This window comes from Empidonax traillii, unplaced genomic scaffold, assembly GCF_003031625.1.
Source record: "Empidonax traillii isolate 1590-97213 ecotype Southwest subspecies unplaced genomic scaffold, ASM303162v1 scaffold219:size747757, whole genome shotgun sequence".
Classification (NCBI taxonomy): Eukaryota; Metazoa; Chordata; class Aves; order Passeriformes; family Tyrannidae; genus Empidonax; species Empidonax traillii.
The window spans coordinates 145329-169306 of NW_020955412.1; the positions used below are offsets into that span (position 1 = coordinate 145329).

Genomic DNA, 23978 nt, shown 5'->3' on the forward strand with positions numbered 1-23978 from the left:
GTACATCAGTGATCAGCCATACTTGAGAAACACTGTATGCCTGTAATCCCTGTTGAGCTGCACACGTGTTTGCATGGATTGGACACACAGACCTACATCTTTGAGCTTAGATCTATGGTTTTTTCCACCAAATAAATCTCATGGCTCCTACTTTCAAAGACCAAACCAAGAAAAAAGCATTATAAATACCATAAAGTTAAATGTATTTTTCCCCCATCACTTTTAATTAACTGTAGGGTTCAGATTTGATTTTCTACATGATTATTTTCTTGAAATATTTCTTTTAAATGGTTTATCATGAATCATAGAATGGCCTGGGGCAGAGGGCATCTTAAGGATCATCTAGTTTTAACTTCCCTAGTTCTATCCCCTGTGGGTGGGGATACCTTTCACTATACCAAGTTGATCAGAGTTGCCCATGTGGGCTTTTGTAACCAACTTGGCTTTGAACACTCCTAGGGATGGGATATTCACAACTCCTTTGGCCAATTTGTTCCAGTACCTCATTGCTCTCAGAGTAAAGAATTTCTTCCTAAAATCTAATCTAAACCTTCTGTCTTTCAGTTTGAAGCCATTTCCCCTTATCCGGTGACTACATGCTTTTGTAAATAGTTGATTTCCATCTCTCATGTAGGCTCCCTTCAAGTACTGGAAGGTCACAAATAGATTACCCTGAAGCCTTCTCTTTTCCAGTCTGAGCTATCCCAGTTCTCTCAGCCTCTCTTCCGTAGAAGAGGTGCTTCTGCCCTCTAATCAACTTGGTGGCCCTCTTCTGGACTCACTCCCAACAGGTTGATGTCCTTCCTGTGCTTGTGACCCCAGAGCTGGATTCAGTATTCAAGGTGTGGCAATTGTGAAGGAACGGCAGGCTAGGTTACAAATGGCTTTAGAAATTGAATTGCAAATTATTTTATTTCTTTAATGTAAAAAAAAATTGCTAGGTCTGTGGTAACCAGTTAGTGATTGTGCAGATCAAATAACCTGCAATAGTTAAAGAGATTACTGTGTAGTTGCAAAGAATTTTGACTGTGTGTTTACATCTATTTTAGCAGAACGGCAGCATTGTTGGAAGATCCAGTTGGTGAAAATTATCTAACTCCAAATGCAGTGAAGCTTGTGATTAATATGTCATTAAGCCACATGCTGCCAGCCATTGCCATTTGCCAGCCAAAACATCAGGCCTCGTGTATTTCAGGATGCTTCTTCACAGCCACATTCCTCGGGCAGACCACCAGGATTAATCTGCTCCTATTTGGACCCTGTACAAAAGATGGAGATGATGACAGTGCTTGAAATAATTGCCTGGGAGATTTTATAGCCATGGAATGCAGCACTACAATGAGCATATTGCCACCAAGTGGCTATTTCTGCTGCCTGCACCTGTGACTACTCACCCAAACCATACTTTTTGTCCCTGCACTGGGCTGGCATGGAAGACGTTTTGGTTTTAAAGAGGGATTTATTTAGAAATTGTGTACCCTGAAATAACTGCATTGGGTTAGGGCCAAACATCCTTCTGAAACATGGTTCAAAGGTTTGGAGCCAATTTAGGGATTATTTAGGGATGGAAATAACAGGAACAACCCGATGAGACACATGAACTTAGTACACACAATTTTTTTTTTTCCCTCCACAAAATTATTAAAGATAAGTGCTTTGGCCCCAGCAGAAACCCTTGCACTTATCTGCTCCTGCTCAGCAGTGAAAGCTGCAGTTTCCCGCAAGACTTTGGGGATCTCCTACTATTAAATGCTTCAGAAGGGTCACCCCAAGGCTTGGTTTCACAGAATCACAGAATCAGTCAGGTTGGAAGGGATCACTGTGGGTCACCTGGTCCTACCTCCGAGCTCAAGCAGGGTCGTCCTAGAGCACATTGCACAGGATTGCATCCAGATGGTTCTTGAAAATCTCCAGTGAGGGAGACTCCACAACCTCTCTGGGCAATCTGCTCCAGTGTGTGGTCACATGTGCAGTAAAGAAGTTTTTTCTCATGTTCAGGTGGAACTTCCTGCGCATCAGTTTCTGCCTGTTGCCTCTTGTCCTACTGCTTGGCACCACCGAGAAGAGCCTGGCTCCATCCTCTTGACATCCGCCCTTTAGATAGACATTGATGAGGTGCCGTTTCAGTCATCTCTTCTCAAGGCCTAACAGGCCCAGCTCCCTCCGCCTTTCCTCGCAAGAGAGATGCTCCAGTCCCTCAGTCATCTTTGTTACCCTCTGCCGGACACGCTCCAGGAGCTCCGTGTCCCTCCAAGGAGCCCAGAACTGGACACAGCGCTCCCGATGTTTCCTCACCAGGGCTGAGTGGAGCGTGAGCGGGATGGGTTTGTCCGGCGGCGGAGCAGACCGCGGCCGGGGCCGGCCGGAACGCTGCTGCGCGGAACGCGCGGAGCGGCTTCTGTTGCCGGCCGGCGGCGCCGGGGAGCGCGGGCGGGGAGCGCGGGCGCGATGTGGGGCCGTGTCTGTGTCTGGGGCGGCGGCGGCTTCTCCTCGTCGCGGCTCCTCGGGGCGGCGGGGGCAGCGCGGCTGCACGGCAGCCCTCACAGGTACCTGCGGGATGGGGGTGCCGACGGAGGCCGGGCCGCGTCCCGAAGCGCGGCCTGCTGAGGGCCGGGGTCCGCCTGCGCCGGCGGGGCTGGGAGCCAGGGACACCAGTGGAGCCTGGGGGATGGGGTCAGTGCAGGAGAATGGCGTGGGCTGTGCGTCTCGCGTCGCTCTCGCATTGCCGTCCTTCTTCCCATCGTGGGGTGGTGAGAGCGATCCGCACGTGTGACCTGGCGCCGTAACCCTGCACCGTGTGGATCAGCAGAGCGCGGTGCTGACTGCTGGGCTTTGCTGTGCGTGCCCAAAGCACCGGCCAAGAGCAGCTTTTGGGAGTTCGTTTTCCTTTTTACTACCAGATTTTTAAAGTGTTTTTAATGACAGGTCAGTTGTACTTTTATTTATTTATTTAGTTAGTTACTTATTTATTTAAATTCCAAAGCGCCTCGATATTTTTGCACAAGCTCCGATGCTGTGATGGCCTCATGCACAAAACAGCTGGGGCTCTTGGGTGGCTGTGTTTGCTTTCTCAGGCAGAGCTTCCCAGCAGGAGGCAAACCAGAGGGTAGGTGAAATAACAGCGATGCAAACTTCAGTGCACTGCTGGCTTTAAGTGTCTAAGGCTTGCAGTCGTGCTGTGTTTAAAGATTATGCTGAGAAAGTTGGGGCTGTTCAGCCTGGAAAAGAGAAGGTTGCGCGGAGTGTCTAAAGGGGGCTACAGGGAAGCCAGAGAGGCACTCTTTGGCAGGAGTGGTAGTGATAGAACATGGATACAAACTGAAAGAAGGGAAATTTGGGCTAGATATTAGGAAGGAATTCTTTATTATGAGAGTGGTGAGACACTGGAACAGGTTGCCCAGAGGAGCTGCGGATGCCCCAACCCTGGCAATGTTCAAAGCCAGGTTGGATAATTCCTTGAGCAACCTGTTCTAGTGGAGGTGTTCACGGCAGGGCGCTTGGGACTAGGTGATCTTTGGGGTCCCTTCCAACCCCTCACCATTCTGTGATCCTGTAATTTCTGATTGGTGAAATAGTGTTAAGGAGCATGCAGCCTGAATTAATAAAAAAATGAGCTTGACAAAGACCTGTGGAGAACAACACAGTGTAAAACAGCAGGGCTCCAACCTTCTTCACGTTAATGAGGTTCTGAAGCTTTCCTAAAGTTTTCTTGTTGCTTCTCAACATTGAAATTTAATGCTGACAGTGTATGAAGTACAGAGTGACTGAAGTGTGATGCTTTCTGGTAGTGGCAGAGTTTTCTTTTTCTAGACAAACAGAGATGTGTGTGAGGAGGGGAGGTATGTCACAGTTCCTTCAGATTTGTGGAAATGTTTTACAATCTTCTGAGGTGTTTTATTTTGAATCAAAATAAATATTTAATTTTATTTTTTTTCTTTGTTTAAGTAACTTGAGGGTGATTTTTAAGCAAAGTAAGCAGTTGTGAATTTAGAGATTTAAAAACTTCATTTTAGAATGTTAAAGCGAACCGTTCTTTGAATTTTATGATAATTTTTCTAGAGAATGCAGTTGTGTCTGTGTTGCAGCAGTCTCCTGATCAGCTCCCTGCTATCCCTGGCTTCTCATCTTCACCTGCACTGTCAGTTTCAGCTTCTTTGCAATGATGTGGTAAACTAAGTAAAGGAGCTATTTCAAAGGGAAAAATAACCCAAATAATTTTTTATTTGTTACTGGGTTATCTTTCAGCAGAATCCATTTCCCCACTCGGCTGCTATATTGCAGGGTAGGGGAATGTGATCTTTAGTCGTGCCACAAGAGTGAAAACATGTGAAGCTACATATGTGTGTACAGTCTTTTTTTTCAGGAGGCTGGAAGTGTTGTCTTTATTGACTTATTTTTAAGAGTTTTGGTGAGTTTTCTGTATTACCAATGAATTTAAGTATCAGGTACCAGTAGATTCAAACTTGCTCTACTACGTAATGCAGAAATACTTTAAGAGTTTTAAGTTCATAGATTATTTTCTCCACGAATAAACAGTGTTTTAAAGTTGCTTACTCGATTTTTGTGATGAGGAAACTGTAAGTAATCAAGAGTTGGAAATGGTGTGCCAGTCCCTCTCAACAGTCAAAAGGTACATGTTTGACATATACTTAACATACTCAGAATGCACTCAGTTAGGCCTAGACAGTTGTAATTGATTTTTTTTTTTTTTTTTTTTTTTTTTTTTTTTTTTTTTTTTTTTTTTTTTTTTTTTTTTTTTTTTTTTTTTTTTTTTTTTTTTTTTTTTTTTTTTTTTTTTTTTTTTTTTTTTTTTTTTTTTTTTTTTTTGTAAGCTTACAAAGTTCAGTCTTTGGACCCTATTTGTAACTTCTGTTTTTTTAACTTTGTAAATCATCTAGCAAAGTACAGAAACACTTCAGCACAAGCAGCGTGCTTTCTGCCGAGAAAGATAAATCTACCACTTCCAAAGGCAGCACCGCTGAGGGGGCATCCAAGAGGCAGGAGGGTACAGCAGAAACACCAAAGCAGAAGCTGTTAGACATTATTGGTAATATGAAAGTGGAAGTGAGCTACAGAAAGAAACTCCAAGAGCTCAAAGCCAGTGAGAACAAAAAGCAAGATGCGAAAAGGCTGGAAGGCCCGGGCAGTGAAGGTCCTCAGAGAACTGCAGAAGGCATCCAACGGTAAAGTGTAACAAACTTTTCTTAGCCTGTTTTATCCTTTTTTTCAATATTTTTCATTGTTTAGGATAAAATAAACCATCAAATGCCGTTTCCATCTATCAAAAAGAATCTTATAAGGGAGTGTGGTGTACAGATGTAGCTTGGAGTAAATCACAGGAAAGAATCTGGACAAAAGATGCCAGTTTTATTCTATGACATGCTACCTTCTTCTGCACTGAGATTCTGGAAAGGTAGCATTAACATCTGTCTGTGGAAAGTTATTTTAATGGGAGAGGGGAAATACTGTTCAGATAAAATACAATGAAACCGAGAAAAAAAAGAAAAAAAATAAGAGTGCCGTCACAATTGTAAGGTCTTTGGACTGCCTGTGCTCCACAATGTGTTTTATCATATTTATTACCCCACAGGTCTATGCTGCCAGTGGTTTTCAAGCTGTATGTCTGAGGGGCTGTGCAGTGGCATAGGGCTGCCTTTTCCCCAGGTTTGAAAACAAGAGCTTGTCACAGTCATTCAGCATTCGATGATTAGCGCAATATAGGGCAAACCTGCCTGTCCCACTGGCCACCCCCATTTGGGAAAATACCTGACTAACTTCTGAGTTATTAAGACATAAAATGGCAGTACAGCAATGGCAATGTAAATATATTAAAGTGAGGTGTTTATTTTTGTTTGTTTGTATTTGTTCGTTTGTTTGTTTTAAAATTTTGTATCTCTTGCAACTCTTACAGAGGAAAGCCTTTAAATCCAGAACTGGTGAAGGCTGCTTCTGCAGTCGCATCTTCCCTTCCACTCAACAAGAAACAGACAGAATCAGAACTACTTGCACAACTACGAAGACATGAAGAAACCACAGATAAACAGAAGAGGGGGAAACCTATTAACATACGGTCTGTTTATTGAATTTTATTCTCAGTTATGTTCAACATTCTAGTTTTGCAATGTCATCCTGAAGGTGGCTGGGTTCTGTGTTGGAAAGATGGCCCTAAAAGATAACGTTTGGACAGTTTATCCTTGGGATTAATGTATGTTAGTAACACCATTGGTCTGCTTATACCAAGCTCTAAATTTTGTCATCGTCTTTCTAAAATAGTTTTGCAGAAACAGAATTGTTTTCCTGCCCAGGATCATTGCTTTCTTGGACAGGCTAGCAAAACAACAGCTCTTTTTGTGCGTTTGTTTGGGTTTTTTTTGTCACAAGCTTCCAAAATTCTCACACAATGGATGGATTTGTAGACGTTTCAGACGTTCTGTCTGGACTGGTGAATTTTCGTGACAGCTCTGCCGAAATGAACTAGAGCAGCTCTGTTTATAGTCCCACCCTTCCTTTCAAAACTTTCCAGTCAACCCAAGAAACTCATCTCTTGGCTTAACTCTGTTTCCAGTGCGGCTTTCAAACAGATGAGAAACATTTGTTTGGAAACTGACACAGTTGTGCATACTGCTCGTTTGGATGATGGCTGAAGACAGATTTTTCATTCTGTTTTTTTTCGCCTAGTATTCCAATAACTACTCAGAAAATAAGGCATTAAATCTAGGTGAAATGCTGAACCAAACGGAAAACTGCATCTTCAGCAGAAGATGAACGTGAAACCTTTCTTTTCATCTGTTTGCAGTGGGAAGTGCCAGCTACTTATCTTAGTTTTAATTTATTCTGGGAAAATTAATTTGTCCCGAACGAGGATCTAAGTTTGGCCCATCTATTATTATTTGTGGTTTACATGTATTATTGTTTGTAGGGATCAGTAAAGGATCTGCTGGGTATGGTTATCAATGTACTGCGAACAGAGCAGCCAACAAGCTAATGATGTTTGTGGCTGCTGTCTGCCTTCTAAGTGAGTGGAAATTAAGGAAGAACGTGACAGATGCTTGCAAACAGGTTGAGTTAAATGATTGTCCGGAGAATGGGGTATACAGTGCTCAGTGATAACTTTGTTAAGCAAAATACCTGTTCTTCAGTTATGAGGACTATTTATATAAAGCATATGTTCATTAAATTGTTAGTTACCAGTGGGCTTGTGCCCTCTCTGTCACGGGACTTTTTAGAAGAGCAGAGTATACAAACGTCTCAGTGATGGCATCGGCTGTGGATGGCAACTTAAATGTAATTAGAACCTGCTTGAGTACCTGATGGAGGACCAATGGGATACTCACTGAACTAATATGTACAGGGGCTAACGTCATATGTGCTGTCTCCTTTCCCTGAGGTGTACATGCCCTTATCTAGGTGTGGTTGATCTGCCTGCTGGCAGCAAGGGCTCACTGTCTTGTCACCCACTGCACTTTTCCTGAAGCACTGACCCAGCTCTGGCTGCAGTGGAAGAAAGACGGTGACTAAGGAGCTTGTAGTCTAAGTAAAAAGGTGTTTTTTTTCTCTTGAAAGAGAGTTGAAATTCTTCAGAAACTTAAAAGATGCAGCTATATAGTGCCTCTATACTGTTGACTGGTGGATTGAAATGTGGTATTACAGTATTTTATGTCATGCTCATGGATAAACACTATCATTAGAAAAATGCATTTTCCTCAACCAGAATGTCACGGCTGATTTGGTGTGCTTTGAGTTGGCAACTTCTATTCCCTGAGGCAGCTGTGTGACCTAGCTTGCTTCCCCCAGGGAATACACTCCCCACACCCCACCCCACCCCACCCCACCCCACTATTTGCTGAAAAGTTTTAGTTTTCTTCCTTAATAGTTGAGTAACAGTTTCAAACGCTTATCTTGGATGAGTTCTAAAGACAGACCAGCAACTCCTGCAGATTTTCATGACAGAAAATTTGGTTATTGTAACCTTTCAGAGTTAGTAGTGACCTTTCATTTTCTTTAGATAAATGTAGTACCTTTAGGTTTCTGGCTAGTGTTTAAAAATGTTGATTTCATAAAGCCCAGCAGCCCTCAGACTTGATTCAGCATGATTTATACTCCATAATGTCTTCATCCACGCAGCACGCTAAAATGCTTTTAGTATATTAGAAAGCATTTACTTTTGTTTATACATTATTATTTTATGTTGAATTTTATTTTGACAAGAGAACACAGGCAATTTAACTTTCAGGTTTTTTCTATAAAGGCTTTGTATTCGGTATACTGACACATTTTAAAAGCCAATCTGTATTCCTCAGTTATTTAAAGTATTTAAAAATGAGATGCTTGCGCAAGCAGTAGACCATATAGTGCTGAACTGTAAGAAACGGTGCTATTGTGATTTATAATATCTAATAAATTGTACGTTTTTCAGATCTTTTGTACCAATTATTTTTACCAGGATAGTGGCACGACCTCCAGAGGTCGCTGTTGTATGCACTCATCTCATGGCCTTGTTTTGTAGGCGGCATGAGGGCAGCCTGTTTGCGAGGAGGGGAAAATATTAATGATACTGGAATTTATTTTTCTCAGTGTCAGATAAAGTTTCACTGCATGGCAATCACAACAGCACTACACCAAAATAAAATCTGCGGTTTCAACCTACAAGTTGAAATTTCAGCTCCTGTTTTGGGTGAAGAGGAGGAAAAGTAGTTCAGAGCTTTGACTAAAATATATCCAGAGCTTCATAGGTCTTCATTTTTAGTATGATAATTATTGCCTGGTAATCAGGAAGGAGAGAGAATCTGTGGTTGTTAACAAAAGTCCTACCTCTTCCTTTTTATGGATGGCAGAAGTATCTAGGAACTTAGGTTTAAAATGTTGTGTTGGAACATTAGGTAATATGTAACACCTAACCACCATCAGTACACTTGGGTTGGAGTGTGAATTTTTAAATTGATGGTTTTTTTTTACAAAAGGCATTAAAAGAATCTTTGTAGTTTTATTTTTGTTAATACAGGGGTACTTTTAATGATAGAGTGATGAATTTTGCTGCCAGAAACATTGATACGCCAGTGATGGGGTGACACTAGGATTTCCTAGTGGGAAATATGATACCACTGACTGCGTGTACTATTGGATTGGTAGTGTAGTGTGTTCAAACCTACTGTGCAAAACTGCAAGTAAATTAAGGAGAGGTTCTCTGAGCAATCCTGCCTCCCCTGAAGCACAGGAATGCTCCAGCCTTCTAGGTCACAACCGAGTCGAGCCATTGGGCTGGGCTATGTCTGACCTTAGGAATTATGTCCCTTTGACCCTCCTAAGTGTGTCAAGCCTCTGGCCCAGCACCAACTCACTAATGCCAGTAACCACTTCAGAGAGTGATTTCTAATGTGAGATATACAACTAATCTGAGAACGTTTTTTATTTAAGATTAAAATGAAATTATTTAAAACTTGCTTTCAGAGTAGGTATTAGAAGAGCTATGCTGTTCTTGTTCTGCCATTTGAAACCACATCTAAGACTGAAGAGAAATCCTGCTGTGTTGCTGTGGCAATTAGCTTTTACAATTTTCCAGAAGTATTTCTTTCTTGTCAGTAAAATCTCTTTTGAATTAAACTGCCAAAAGCATAGTTTGAATTTCATTCAGATTTTCATAAAATGGATGTGCAGTATTTTTGACTTGGCCTATTTTTACTTTTTTGAGACCATATTTTTGTCTTAAAACTTGAGCGCTGCAATTTTGGATGACTGCGTGTGACTGGCAGCGGTTGGATGGAGAGGACAGCTGTGAGGGAGAATTGCCAGCTTGGCTTTTACCAACCAACAGACTTGCCAGTTAAGGGAGGCAGAAAGTTGGTGTATTTTGCCCTTTGAGTTCAGAATGAGCTGCACACGGTGCTGGAAGAGATCGGAGCATTTACTCTTCACGTATGATTTTGACTACAGAATTACGACGGAAGATGTGGTCTGTTAATGCTGTAATATGATTATGCAATGCAACAGATTGCAGTGGATCAGGAAAGGTGACCTACTTATTAGGGTGGCATGATTGGCCCATGTCAGCTGATGTGTGAAGTCAAGCTTCCTTTTGGTCTGCAGCAGCACAGCTCTGTCCCTGGGCAGTGTTGGTTCCTGTCCAAAAAACTGGTGATTTTTACCTCCCTGTTTTAGCATATTTCTTGTATCCAGAGAAGTTCCTCATTTGCTTAAGCAAAACATATCTAGTACACTCCGTGAATACTGGTATGCAGATACAGGACTTTTTTTTTTTAGTTGGAAACTAAATAATTTCAGAGAAAGTCTTCCTTGTAGATTGAATAGGCTAAAATAGCACTTTTCCTGGATAGGATGTAACGACTAAATGGTTGAAAAGTTAGAGTTGAGTGTTTGATGGTTTAAAAATGGGTGTATTTCGTGAGGAATGTATAAGTTTGTCTCATAGAGGCTTATGAAACCAGCTGAGAGTAGAGTTTCTGGTTAATACATATGACAAACTTCCTTGTTTTGTCAAGTTTGTTGAGGTTTTACGTTTTATGTTTTTAATTTCAGTGACGTTATTTCAGAAATGACAGTCAAAAAGCAGTCCCCAGCTCAGAGGGGTGTGAGGATATCCAGTCGCATTTCCTTGGAGTTGGATGACGATGGTCAAAGAATAAGGCCTGAAAGATTTTCGTCTCAGTCTTTTGACTCCAGAAGGTATTTCTGTTGTGTTACCTTTGAATAGGAGGAGCATGCAATTACTAATGGATAAGATTTTAAATTTACTTGCCACACTTGAGAGCTTAAGGAAACCACTTACCTTCTGCAAGAGAAGTACTGTTAGCATTGAAATAAACCGTGGCATCATAGTAGTTAATGTTAACCAACTAATCAAATAATGTGCAGTTTTTTAATATTAAATTTTAGGTAATTACAAATATTTGCTGCTGAAATGTAATTGTGTTTGTTTTAACTAGTTAAAAGTTTTTCTCGCTTATGCGTAATACGCTTTCATGTCACTTTCTTAACTTTGTGGGAAATGGAGGTTTTGAAGGCTTGCTTTCCTCTATGGGAAAACTTTGATAATGTTCCATGTTGAGAAAAGTTTCATCCATTCTGTTGGGGTTTTTAAGATATGATAAAGTTTGTTTATTTAAGTGTACCACCTCATTGCAATTAATAAGTAATTCTGTAATTTATTTCTCTATTGTCTGTGACGTTATAATTGTCTATGAAATTAACTTTATAATTTGCACTGTAAACTCCTTAACCTTATCTTGCTGTTATCTTGTATTCTATGGCCAGTCTATTTTTTAATGAATTAAGGAATGCTCTCACATTTTTGGTTTACTCCTGTAAGCTGTGCTTTCTTACCTGCAGTCTTTTGATTTTTCAGTGACAGCTCACGATCACATTCCTTCTCAGTATATTCTTTCTCTAGCAGTTTTTAGTAATATTAACTTCTCTTGTCATTGATTTACCAATTAATCTCCTTTTCTTGGGGTTAGGGCTGAAAGTTGAGGGAGTTATTTGTGTTTACATAGATCATATTGAAGACAGAATTTGGCTAACTAAGAGAAAAAAAAGCATAAGTTTATGGATGAGTAGATGTAGAGTAGTCTTCCCTCTTTGGTCATCTAAGACATCTATTTCAGTATATCATAAACAGAGAATTGTGACTTCCCATAGGGGACAAATTGGAACACAAGCATTGGCCATGTAGATCATGCAAAAACATCAAAGTGGCTTATGGCCATTAGAAGTCATTAGAAGAACTTAACCAGCTTGCTGAAATGTTTCTGGTTCTTGAACTGCTGAGCTGCTGTGGTGTGTTAGGGAAGCATCTCTCGGGCCTCATCAGTGTTATAAGTGCACAGTGTTTTATGTTCTGGTGCAAAGATGGTAGGAGGTGCAAGAGGGGCTTTTTGTAATGGAGGTTGAAGGAGTGGAACAAAGGTTTTGACCAAGCCCTCCTGACTTAGATATTTCTGTCGTGGGTTTTTCATTCAGCTACAGGCTGCTGGTTTGAGGAGCAAAGAAACTGACTTCATTATCAGATGAACAATAGCTCTGTAGATATTTTTATTCTTTGGATAATTCTCAGACAGAGGTAATAGTCACATGAAAGTAATTTTATTATTACACTGCAATTCTTGACTGACTGTGAGAAATACTTTATTTAAGGTGTTGGATTAAAAGTTTTTCAAACTATGAAAGAATAGAAATAATCTGATCTAGAAGTATAAACTGGAAACCTGAGCTATTACATGCTCATACAGTGTATATTATTTATCTTTGCTAAACTTCTCATTTAATAACATACTGCAAAGTGAATTTCATTTATGTTTGAAAAGATTTATTAAATTTATGATATCTGAGAAGGTGTCTTACCCTCTTTGTGTGATGAAACTATGCTTGGTATATTACTACAGGATCAGTACTTTAAAATTGTTTTTAAAATCCCTATAATGAGTAAACTGTCTCCAGTTTCAGGCCTAGGTTTCCTTCTGCATACTTGAAAATCTAATGGATTTACATATCAATTGACAGTATGAAAAGAATGGATTAGGAAGAGTATCTTGAGTTCGTAGGTTTCAGTGAAATGAGTGATGTTGCACTATAGTAATTTAAATTTGTCATTTTACAATAAATGTTCTTCCAAGTCATCTTTGGCCAATGTGATTGGGAGTTACACACAGATAGGAAAATACAACCCTAAATCAACATTCTTTTAAGGCTCTGTAACTCGATTGCTCTGTGCTGAAACAGATCCAGGGTAGTTTCATCACTGAAATGTAATATGACAAGAGCAGGTTTGCAGAAGTAGTTGAGGCCATTAGAAATCTCCAGTAAATCCAGATAGGTGGAATGTTAAGGTCAGAAAGGGTAACAGTGGACATGCAATAACAAAAAGGAGTAACTGTTAGAATTTCAGTGGAAACCTGGAAGATAGTATGATTAAAAGCATAATTGTTTCTAAAGGCAGTGGTTTTTTTTTTGTTTTCATTTATAAGAATTTACTTTGACTGCTTCTTGTACTCTTGTATTTCTAAATTTTCCTTTTTAGTGTACGCTTATGCTAATGTTGAATGTGATTGAAAATAGATGGTCAGAGTGAAATATTTTTATATTCAGAAGAGGGAGCTACTTAAAACATATCATAGGGATATACTCTGACTGTTTGCCGTATGGCAGAGAAGGTGGCTGTGTAATCTTCCAAAAAGGCTATTTATGTCATAAAGCAGGAATTATTTGATTTAGCTGTTGCCTTTTCTCTTCCTGAATTGTGCAATATTTTTTACAAGGAAAAAACCCAAGTCTTCAGATAGTTGCAACTTTGTAAAATCACTTAAGTACTGTGGTTTGATACTGTTTACCTTTCTTCAGATTCTTAAATACTCCAGTAAAAAGTAACTACAAATGTAATGTTTGATTTATGCTCATTCTTTTGCATGGAAATGTTTTGAGAGGCTCTGTTACAGACGAATAATAAAATCATAAACACTTTCTCTGGTTTAAAACTTGAGAATTTAGTGAGAGTCACTATCTCTTTTTTTTTTTTTATTTTTGTCTCCAGAGATCTGTTAGTTCATGAAAATATTTTGTGCTTTTTAATTTGCTATCTGGCAGTGTTGTGAGGTGTTGTGAAATACTAAATATCGGTTTTCTTTTTTGTTTATAGAAGTCTCAAAGTAGGAAAGAGGCTTAATATATTCACTAAGGCTTCTACAGAACCAGAACATGCACTGAAAACAGGTTAGTGGAAATTCAATAATGAAAAACCCAGTGAGGCCAGGTTCTGCATTTTTAGAATATCAGGAGATTCATTGCTGTGAGGAGACTTATGACCTGTTCACTTTCTGCTTTCGGACTGATAAATGACTACCTTAATGTAACTCTGATTTTTACCAAGCAGAACTTCCATACGGATTGTTTTCTGTAGTGATCAGGGCATTCTGTTACTGAACTTGAAGGGTATAACTGGCTTTTTGTCACAAACGTCAGTCGTACTCCTGTGAGTGTAAAGCCAGCCTGGAGAACCGGTGTGTTGGCTCCAGTTTATTTGTCAAGTTGCAAAGAAATGCAAGGCTGTGATTCCAGGGAAACAAGCAAACTCTACAGGGGGCTAAGCATAAGCAGGGTAGTACAAAACCAAGACTACACACTGGGTTGCTGTGTGGTCTTCTTTTCTTTAGTGTTCCAGGTGCAGCTTGAAAGCTCCCGTCAATGGCTGACAAATGACACCTTCCTTCACCTGTTGTAAAGCTCTTCATGTATGTTTAGAATCATGGAATAGTTTGGGTTGCAAGGGACCTTTAAAGGTCATCTAATTCAAACCCCCCTGCAGTGAGCAGGTATGTCTTCTACTAGATCAGGTTGCTCAGAGCCCCATCCAACCTGACTTTGAATGTTTTCAAGGATAAGGCATCTACCAGCCCTCTAGACAATCATTTCCAGTATTTTACCACCCTCATTGGAAGAAATTTCTTCCTTTTATATACTCGGAATCTACCCTCTTTTAGTTTAAAACCACTACTCCCTTGTCCTGTTGCAATGGGCCTACTAAAAATTCTGTCTTTATCTTTCTTACAAGTTCCCCTTAAGTATTGAAAGGATTGTAATAAGGTCACCCTGGGGCCTTCCCTTCTCCATGAGAAACCATCCCAGCTCTCTCAGTTCATCTTATAGGAGGGATGTTCCATCCCTCTAATCATGTTTATGGCCCTCCTCTGGACCTGCTCCAACAGGTTGATGTCCTTCCTGTGCTGAGGACCCCAGAGCTGGATGCAATGTTCCACGTGGGGTCTCATGAGAGCAGAGTAGAGGGGCAGAATCTCCTCTCTCAACTTGTTGGCCATACTTCATTTTAGGATTCCAGTTGGCTTTCTGGGCTGTAAATGCACGTGGCTGGTTCATGTCCAGTTTTTATCCACCAATATCCTAAAGTCATTCTCAGCAGGGCTGCTCTCAGTCCCTTGGTCTCCCAGCCTGTATTGATATCTTTAATATGCTGTTTTCCCTCGGGTATTCTGAGGCCCTTTCAAAAAAAGACTTTATTCCGGTGTGGTGACTTAGAACTTTGTGTAAACCCAGCAGTGGCAGAAGAAATAGTACTCCTCTCTGATATCTTAGAAAATGATGCATATTTGTTTGTTTCAAGAGTAGGACTGTTGGTTTTTGCCAGATTCTAGATGAGTACTTTTATCTTTCTTTTTTTTTACACTTGAAACTGCAGGGAGAAATTAATTTTTTTACTCAATTTCTTTAATGTCAAATAGTGCTGTTTGCATATTTTCAAGCAGCTGTGAGATTTCTGAATTCAGCCACCTCTGTGGAATTTGCTTATTAGATTGGAATTCAATATTTTTAAGACTGCCAATATATTTAAAATTGGTCCATTTTACATATAAAAATATAACAAATTATGCAGTGTTTGTTTTTAGCTATCTTAACAAGTGTGGTGTTGAAGAAACTGGTTTCTGAGATGATTCAAATTTACTCAGGTAAAATGGGGAGAATTTTTCTTTTTTTCATGAGCAGATTGCAGACACAATGGCTCATAGTAGTCACTAGATAAAAATCTGAGATGCACTTTTTTTTAAAAACAAAACTGGAACGTACACAATTGTATAAGAGAGTGAGTGGACTTAATTGGATTTGTAATTAGATATGAAGAAGTAAGCTTCTTTCAGCTTTTTGTGTGGTATTTCCTTGTTTGGTTCCAGGTAGCCTTGAGGAAATCTACAATATATTCTGAGCCAGGAAGCTGATTACTTGGCTTACTGACTAAGCCTGATGACATTTTTTTGGTGTTAATCTTGGGAAATGTGGTACCTGATACCTTGATTCATTTGTTTTCACTGTCTTGGCTCATATTAATGGAGATAATGAGTTAAAACATTGTTTGTACATGACAGAAAAGCAGGTTTCATGTAAAGTTTTGGTTTTGAAAACCTGCATGTTAACTGGAAAGTAAATTGGCATCCTGAAAATATTCTTCATAACTGTTAACATGAAATGTCAGTATTTTCTGTTTCGCAGAGGTGAAAATATAATCTTTACCACCCTTACTGCAATCTTGAAAAAATGAGTTTCTGCTTTCCTCTATTAGAAGATGTACTAGTTTCTTAAAGATGTGGACAATAATTTCATTTTGGTATGGTTTCTCATGTTGTCTTCTAGCTGTATTTTATTCTCACCTCCAGCCCTCAAATCAAAGTAGTCAGCTAGGGAATAGAGTTCTGGAAATTTCCCTCTTAAGGAATAATTTTAATATCTTCTGATTTAACACAAAAAAACCTGAAAACACTTTTCAGTATGTAAAAATACTGTTTGCCCTTTCATTGTGTTTTCTCTTAAAGGAGGGGGGGAGATTTTTTTTTTTAAGTCACTTGAGTTGTAAGCTGCTGAGCCAAAAATGAAATTATGTCTTGGCTTCAAGTACTTACACTTGTGAGTAGTAAAATAATAGCTGATCAGCTATGATCCACTTCAAGTGGACTCTTACGTTTGAATTCACATGAAGATCTCTGTTCCAAGGACATGAGGGTGAATTGATAACAGGGAGAGGCAAAAAACCAAGGCGTAGTGCAGCTTAGGCCAGCTCACGAGACAGCAGCCCAAGGCACTCCCAGTGATTTCTCCCTGTCCTGTGGTAACAGCTTGTTCCCTTCAGTTCAGCGAAGCGGCTCAGTCTGGGCTCATGACCAGTTCTCCCGGGTGGAGGGGCAGGAACTCCTTAAGAGTAACTACTGCCATATGAGTAACGTTTGATAAAAAAGACATAAAAATTATATGCATCAGAAAAGATGCATCCCTGAAGGAACTGCTTGGCTTTGTGAAAAGTATAGGAAATCACAATTTCTCAAGCCCGAGAGACAGAAAGTGGGACACTTAGGAGTGCTGGAGAAGGAATTGCCATAATTGTAGAGTATAGTTATGAAGTACCTGAAAACTCCTGTAGAAGTAAAATTCCTTTAGCAGAGTGCACCAGTTGAATTCAGAGTTTGTCATATCCACAGTTTGTGAAAGACAAAAAGAAAAACAGATTGTGGAAAAATTAAATCCCTGCTCTGTGTGGAAGGCTTAAAAATAAATTGTCCCCTGGGATTTCAGAATACGTTTTCATCAGACATTTGAGAATTTAATGGGCTTTCATGTCAACAGAGAATTCTCATTTGAGAAAGGTGATGCTGGCATCTAATGTAGAAAAAATTAATCTCTGTAAAGATTAATGTTAAAGGACTTTGTTTTAGCTGGTGAGAAGTCTTTTGCTGCTGTAAAGACAGATCTTTACAAAATTTATTTTTTAGTATCTTCACCAACAATTTGGGACCTGGAGTTTGCAAAGGAGATTGCAGCAATAACTGCACAGCCTCCCCGAAATGGTTTTGAGGAGATGATCCAGTGGACAAAAGAAGGAATACTGTGGGAGTTCCCAATTGACAACGAAGTGGGTACGTGCACTGTCAACTTTTATTATCTGTCTCAATTTATCTTTTTTTTAAAATTAGGGCATATTTGACCTTTGACTGTTTCAACATAGCATTTCAGCTATGAGTCATGCATTTGATAGTAAACAAATAAAACTTCCTGACTGCCCCAGATCAGAGATGCTTCAGATGAACTCATTCTGGCACTCTTCAGGTGAAGTCCTGCAGGTGGTTTGGCTGAACTGATGACTGGCTGCTGCCAAGAAGGGGAGAACTCCCTCCCTCCCTGATGCTTTCAACACCAAAAGTCCATTCAAGTCTATTACATAATACTTTTTACTGTGCAACTTCTTTAAATTAAGCTCCTGGCAGAAGTTGGGGAATCTTAAAACTGCTGTATGTGTTTTATAATGCTGATTCTGTTCTTCGGTGTGGCTCTCGGACAAGTGTCTAGCTGGATCTGAGTTTGCTGTCTGACAGTTCCATACCTGCCCAGGCCAAGTGTTAAACAGTTGCTCGCTCCCTTTGTTCTATCTGTTTCATAAGAATAAACACTGGACATCTATGTTAATTAGGCATCTTTGTGAACATTATTTTCTTTTATTACCATAAAAAAAATTAAGTGCTCCATGTAAAGTTAAGCCAGCAGAGAGAGAGAGAGAGAGTGAATGTAAAGGAAGCAAAGAGCAACTACTCAAAGTCTACAGTATAGGAAGGGACTTCATAACTTCAGGGAGAGCTTCGCTGTGGGTTTGGGGTTTTTTTAAAGACTTTAAAGACATCAAACAGAACTGCTTCGTAGTGATTCAGTCACTGAGAGCAAAACAGGTCAATATCTGAAGCTGGAAGTCTTTGAAAATCTGCGCTATGCCGAGTTGCAAACTGAATAACGTGGCTCATTGTTTCTTAGTGCTTATTCTCCCCCTATTTGGCAGTTTCTTCGCAGAATTTAATCACTGCTCCCAGAATTGATCTGTTCCACCACGTAGAAATCCAAGTGTGCTCCAGTCATGTCTCCGCAAGCTTGGAGCCATTGCGGCGGATGGTTTCGCTGTTGTCATGATGTGGCTGGAACCAGTTACACGGTCTGGGGCCGGCAGCTGACAAAGTGTCTTTGACCGCCGGTGGTTCCTCTGTTGCAGCAGTGGGGCTGGAGCTGCACTGTCTGGGGTGGGGTGGTGGACGGACAAAGAGTCTTTACATATACTTAAACAAGAATCTTTATTGATTTGTCCTCAAAGACTAGTCATGTGGAAAATTCCAGTGGAGCGTTCCAAAATCTGTCACCTCTCAGGTTGAAATACCAAGTCAGTAAATTCCATCCTATCAAACTGCCAGCCACAGGCTATTAATCACGTCAGGTATGTCAAACCATGGTAAAAAGCTTGAGTACCTCACTCCAATTATATCAGCAAACTGTAATTTCAGTGTCTCTGCAAAAAAAAAAGATGCCCCTTTCTGCTGTTAATTTTTCATTTTTGTAACAGCCATTTCCCTCAGTGGGAAGGCATTACTTCAGCTTGTTCTGTATCAAGAAAGGTGTGATTTTTCTTTTATGCCACAAGCATGTGGTTTCAAAATGTAAGTGCAATTAAATTTTCTGTTGAGGAAGCATGTATACTCAACTTTTAGCATTATGAAAGCCTTTAAAGTTTTAAACTAAATATAAAAAAAGTAAGATGACTGCTTATACCTATTTTTCTTGGCTCCAGACCATCTCTGGTGATCTCGTTAAGTGCTTTACCAAGGCACTGTGCCGTGCTTTGTGGCATCAGGACAAGGTCATGATTTTTAAAAGGATTTTGGTGTGAACTTCTGAAGATGTGGCTAGACATACTGACTTGGTGCAGTGGCCAGCAGCAATCTTCCCCTACACACACCCTACTGCCCTGCTGTCTGCTCCTTCCTGCATGCCCTTTTCCTTGTCTTATGCAGTTGAAATCACTGTTAGGCAGAAAATTACCTTTTTTTTTTTTTTTCTCCTCTCCATCTTTCTGGCCTCTGATTAATTTTTACCAGATTAGCAAACCATTAGTACAGCTTGCATAACATCATTCTCACTCCTCCTTCTTTCTGCTTACCTCTCCTGCTTCTAGTAGCTTTAACTCTGCTCCATGATTGCCATGGCAAAAAGTGGGGAAAAACATCGATTCGTGCCTCCTGTATTATTTCTGTTCATATTGGTGACTCAAAACCTGAGGAAATAAAAATGACAGTGCAGGTTACAGGTACTGCTTTGCCTTAACACCTCATTATGAGGAGCAAATGCTTTTGGTGGGCCAGAGATTGTTACTGCACAAGTGATAGGAAGGTCTCTCTGTAGGCAAAAGTTCGCCAAGTCCTGTTCTCTCTGTTTTGCTGAGATACTGCTCCCAGCAGAGAAATTTTGGATCAGCTTGCCAAGAGAAGTGGCAAAGTTACACAACCATTGTGTCGGGGTTGCTTTACTAATTCTGGATCTGTTCTAGGGTCCTACTGAAGAGCATGATTTGTCTCATTCTAAAAATCCTAAAAAGATAGAATGCTTTGTGCTGAACGGGACCTTTAGAGATCATCTAGTCCAAACCCCCTGCCAAGGACAGGGACATCTTTTCACTAGATCAAAATAGTCATCTTTGTAGTGTGTCAGCAATACTCCATATAAGGGGTGGACGTCTGTGTTTGAGATGACACCTTTAAGGCAAGGTTGGTCATGTCTTGGAAGGATTAATGTTTTAGGTAGAGAAATTCCCCAGACTTTCTGTTTTGTAATATGTTGGGGATTGGAAATGAGAAATTGAGGTAGATGACTTTTTGCTTTGAGGTTGAAAAAGAAAATCCTCTACTTTAGATTTCCTACCGTGCATGTTATTTCAAATTAAGTTTCGGAGGGTAGTGCAAGAGAGGCTGAGGGACAGGTTTGCAGCACGAGCCGGGGTTTGCTGGGGGAGGGTGGGGTGGGGGAGTCATGCAAGCATATCTCATCTGATCGGTTTCCACCAGAGGTTTCAGCCTCTGCTGCTTTGGGCAGTTGTGGTCTCATTTTCTGTCATGCACTTTTGTTTACTTTTTGGAGGACTGAAATATGTGGTCTAACCGAAATATTTGGATTTAACACTTCATCTGCAAACTGTGTATCATGTCTTCGACAAAAAGGAGATCAGAATACGTGATGTTATATTTCCTTCTGACCTGCATTTTTGTTAGGCTATAAATGGTTTAATTTCTTTTGGCTTAGAGATGAAAATTGGTGAAATTATTTATTAGACACAATCTCTCCTGACACTGCCTATCCCCAAAAGAAGAGCATCCAGGAGGCCAAATTTTATTGTCAGCATTACTCAGATTCTTTCAGTAGTGAGTTTGTTGGTTTAGTTTTCTTGGATTTCTGAGACCAGCAAAAGTGTGGAAGTCTGGAAAGGTTGTTGATTTGAGAAAGCAACCAGTAGCATCCAGATACAGTGAGATTCCACCTTGCCTTGGTGAGAGAAAGTCAGAATGGGTAGCGTGGTAAAAGGATCATCACTGTGCTTCTGTAAGTGGACATAGGTTTCCAGGCACAGCAGAAATACACCTTCTGAAGCTGACATTTCCTGTTTTTTTTTCATTTTAACTTTCAACATAAAGGAAAAAGGAGAGAGCGTCTGAAGAAGGAAACGTGCTTTCTTTTTTGGAGAACATGGGAGATAAATGTGATGTGTAACTGGTATGGATAGAGTCACACATTTCTAGGAAAAATCTGTGGGAAAAATAGAGGTACTTGCCAGCGCCTTCAGATATTGCAGTACCTAAAGTTTAAGACAGGAAGGAAGTAATGTGAACTTCACAAGTTGAGAGATTTCTCCATCCCAGAGATGTGCATCATCTCTTCTGAAACTGTAGAAGCTCCAACTAAGGAGAAAGCCTAGAACATGGCTTAATTACCTCAATTTTAATGCTCATGATTTAATTTTGTTAAGTAGTATAGGAAAACATGAAACTGGCTAGTTTAGGAAAACACGTACATTTATATCTCTGGTGTAGATTTCACATTTTTGTCGTCTGAAAATGGTACAATGTTTTTCTCTAATACCAGATTTTTATTTAAAGGTGCAAGCAAATTGGGATCAAATAAAAATTTTCCTGTATATCTAACTGAAGAAAAATCTTTCTTTGCAAATCCCAGTTTGCCTTTTCTTTTTTTTCTTGGAACTGGGAACAGCAAAGGCAGCCTTTTTTCTGTATGTAGGTGTTTGTCTGTAGCATCACAGTATGAACAACGGCAAAAGAAGCCCACAAGACAGAGAACAAAAATTTGCTGTAGGATCTGAGCTGTGCTTGATTAGAGATCTCCAATAATCCCTTATCCCCTGTTCTGTGGGTGTTTTTGAATAGATCATCTTTGGTGGTAGCAGCTAGTGAGATAGACAATATTTTTACATCAGCATATACTCACAGATTCAGAAGATGTCAGAAAAACCAATTTCTGCGCCCATTTGATAGCAATAGGATGTTAAAACCGTGACTCGGAACGGACATGCAAGTATGTGTTAGCTGTTCGGTATTTACGAGGTTGCCTCATTTGTTCAAGACTATCTTGTATTCTTTAATCCTCTGCAGAATTTAGGCAATCAGTGTTTTCTTTAAGAATTTATTAAGAAAGTGCCCCCAGCCAGTTACGGCTGGTGAATCAAAATTTTCAGGTATTGAACAAACCAGATTTTGGCAAGAAGATTGATTTATGGTTATAATTATTCCTACTCCTACCCCGGCATCAGCTTTTAGAGAGATTACCAGCCAGAAAGTTGATTTAAATATTACATATTCTATAAATGTGAGCAGAGCCATTAATTTTATTAATTTAAGATTATTTGCAAACTATATTTTTTTTCATTTGCTGTTTATTTAAATTTTCTTTTATGTTATGAAAATAACGTTGTCTTTTTTTGTCCTTTCTACTAGGGATGGACGATGGTGCTGAATTTCATGAACATATCTTTCTGGACAAACACCTCGAAGGCTTTCCCAAGGATGGACCTATTCGCCACTTCATGGAATTAGTCATCTGTGGGCTTTCAAAAAACCCATACCTCAGTGTTAAGCAGAAGATTGAGCATATTGAGTGGTTTGAGAAATATTTTGAGGAAAAGAAGGAACTTCTTCAAGAGATTTGAGACTTGGGAAAGTGCTTACCCTTGAAACGAAGAATCATTGTGTCGCAAATGACGATTTGTTATAATGGAAATACTGTCAGTGCATAATAATCGTGTGACCTGAAAGTTGTATTTTAAATAATAAAATGAAAGGTCATACTTTCTTATGTGTGTGTCTGTATGTATGTAGATACTTTTGACAACAAAAGAAGGAACTGAGAAGTTAAGGCTTTTGTAGAATGTGCATTTAAAATTTAGTTTATTAAAATAGTTGTCTTTTAAATTTGAAACTTCTGATACAGCTCTAATTTTGAAAAACTGTTACTCAGATAGTAAGGGTTCATTTGGCTAATTCATTAACCACATTGGTATTTGGATAGTGGTAATCCTTTCTTTCCTCCTTTTGCTAATTATCTTCATTGGTTCATTTTAATGTCTTTGTTAATGACCAAGTCATTTGAATGGTATGCTTGTTGGTTCATCTGCTCAATGAAAGGCTGTTGTATTCATGAGATGTGTGAACACCGTAACACTGGTAAGTTATAGAAAATAATAAGTGAGCGGTCAATATTGGGACCGGTGCCACTGATAATGGCTTCAAATTGTAAAAGGGCAGGTTTAGATTAGATGTTAGGAAGACATTCTTTACTGTGAGGGTGGTGAGGCACTGTCACAGGTTGCCCAGAGAAGTTGTGGATGTCTCATCCCCAGAAGTGTTCAAGGCTAGATTGGATGGGGCTTGGAGCAACCTGGTCTAGTGCAAGGTGTTCCTGTCCTTGGCAGGGGGATTGGAACTAGGTGATCTCTAGGGTAGGTCACTTTCAACCCAAAACATTCTATGATTCTGTGATTCTGTGAATTCTCTCTTATCATCCGTACATCCATTCTGAAGCTTTTGATTAAAACTTCCCATCAGTATTTGTTGTTTAAAAATGGGTCTGGATGTCAAGTAATACATAAAATTCTGTTTCACTAGAGCAAGCATTTTTATGGTTACTACAGTGTTTGAAGTTGAGACCTTATCTCCTGCATCTGCAGGGCTAGGAAGGAACTTGGCATTCCTGACAAGGAGGGTTGTTGCCTACAGATTGCTGTCTCATGATGCCACTGCTAGTTTCTGTCCAGTCCTCTAATGCTGGTGAAGCAACTTCATATTTTCTAGATAACACTTTGTTCTAATTAAATGTATATGGTACTTTGTATCTATTAAGCAGTTGCAATATATTTTACTTCAGTTACCTTTAGTTAAATTTTCATCCAGAACTACTCATAATCCGGGATTCTGAATGACAACATTTCTGCTTAACTTTCCAGAGCATTTCCAGCCTTGTATATTGTGTTCTTCCTTGTTCTCTCCAGCCATGTTAGCAACTCTTGGCCCTATGAATGCCCTCCTGCCTGTTTCTCACATTTCCTTGTAAGTCAAGCTGGAAGGAGGATGTATATAGAATTCATTGTAGAATGAAGGTAA

At 39.7% G+C, this 23978-nt stretch overlaps 1 protein-coding gene across 1 annotated transcript in view; it reads left to right on the top strand.

Annotated features, from left to right (window-relative positions):
• MRPS31 (mitochondrial ribosomal protein S31) overlaps window positions 1-22801 on the top strand; it is a 24325-nt gene extending 1524 nt beyond the window's left edge. The window contains 8 exon segments of the mRNA XM_027887702.1: window positions 2346-2413; window positions 2415-2546; window positions 4899-5183; window positions 5912-6070; window positions 10534-10680; window positions 13646-13719; window positions 17277-17420; window positions 22317-22801. Of these exon segments, the coding sequence (XP_027743503.1) occupies window positions 2346-2413; window positions 2415-2546; window positions 4899-5183; window positions 5912-6070; window positions 10534-10680; window positions 13646-13719; window positions 17277-17420; window positions 22317-22528 (1221 nt within the window). The 3' untranslated portion in view covers window positions 22529-22801.
• The last annotated feature ends 1177 nt before the right edge of the window (window positions 22802-23978 follow it).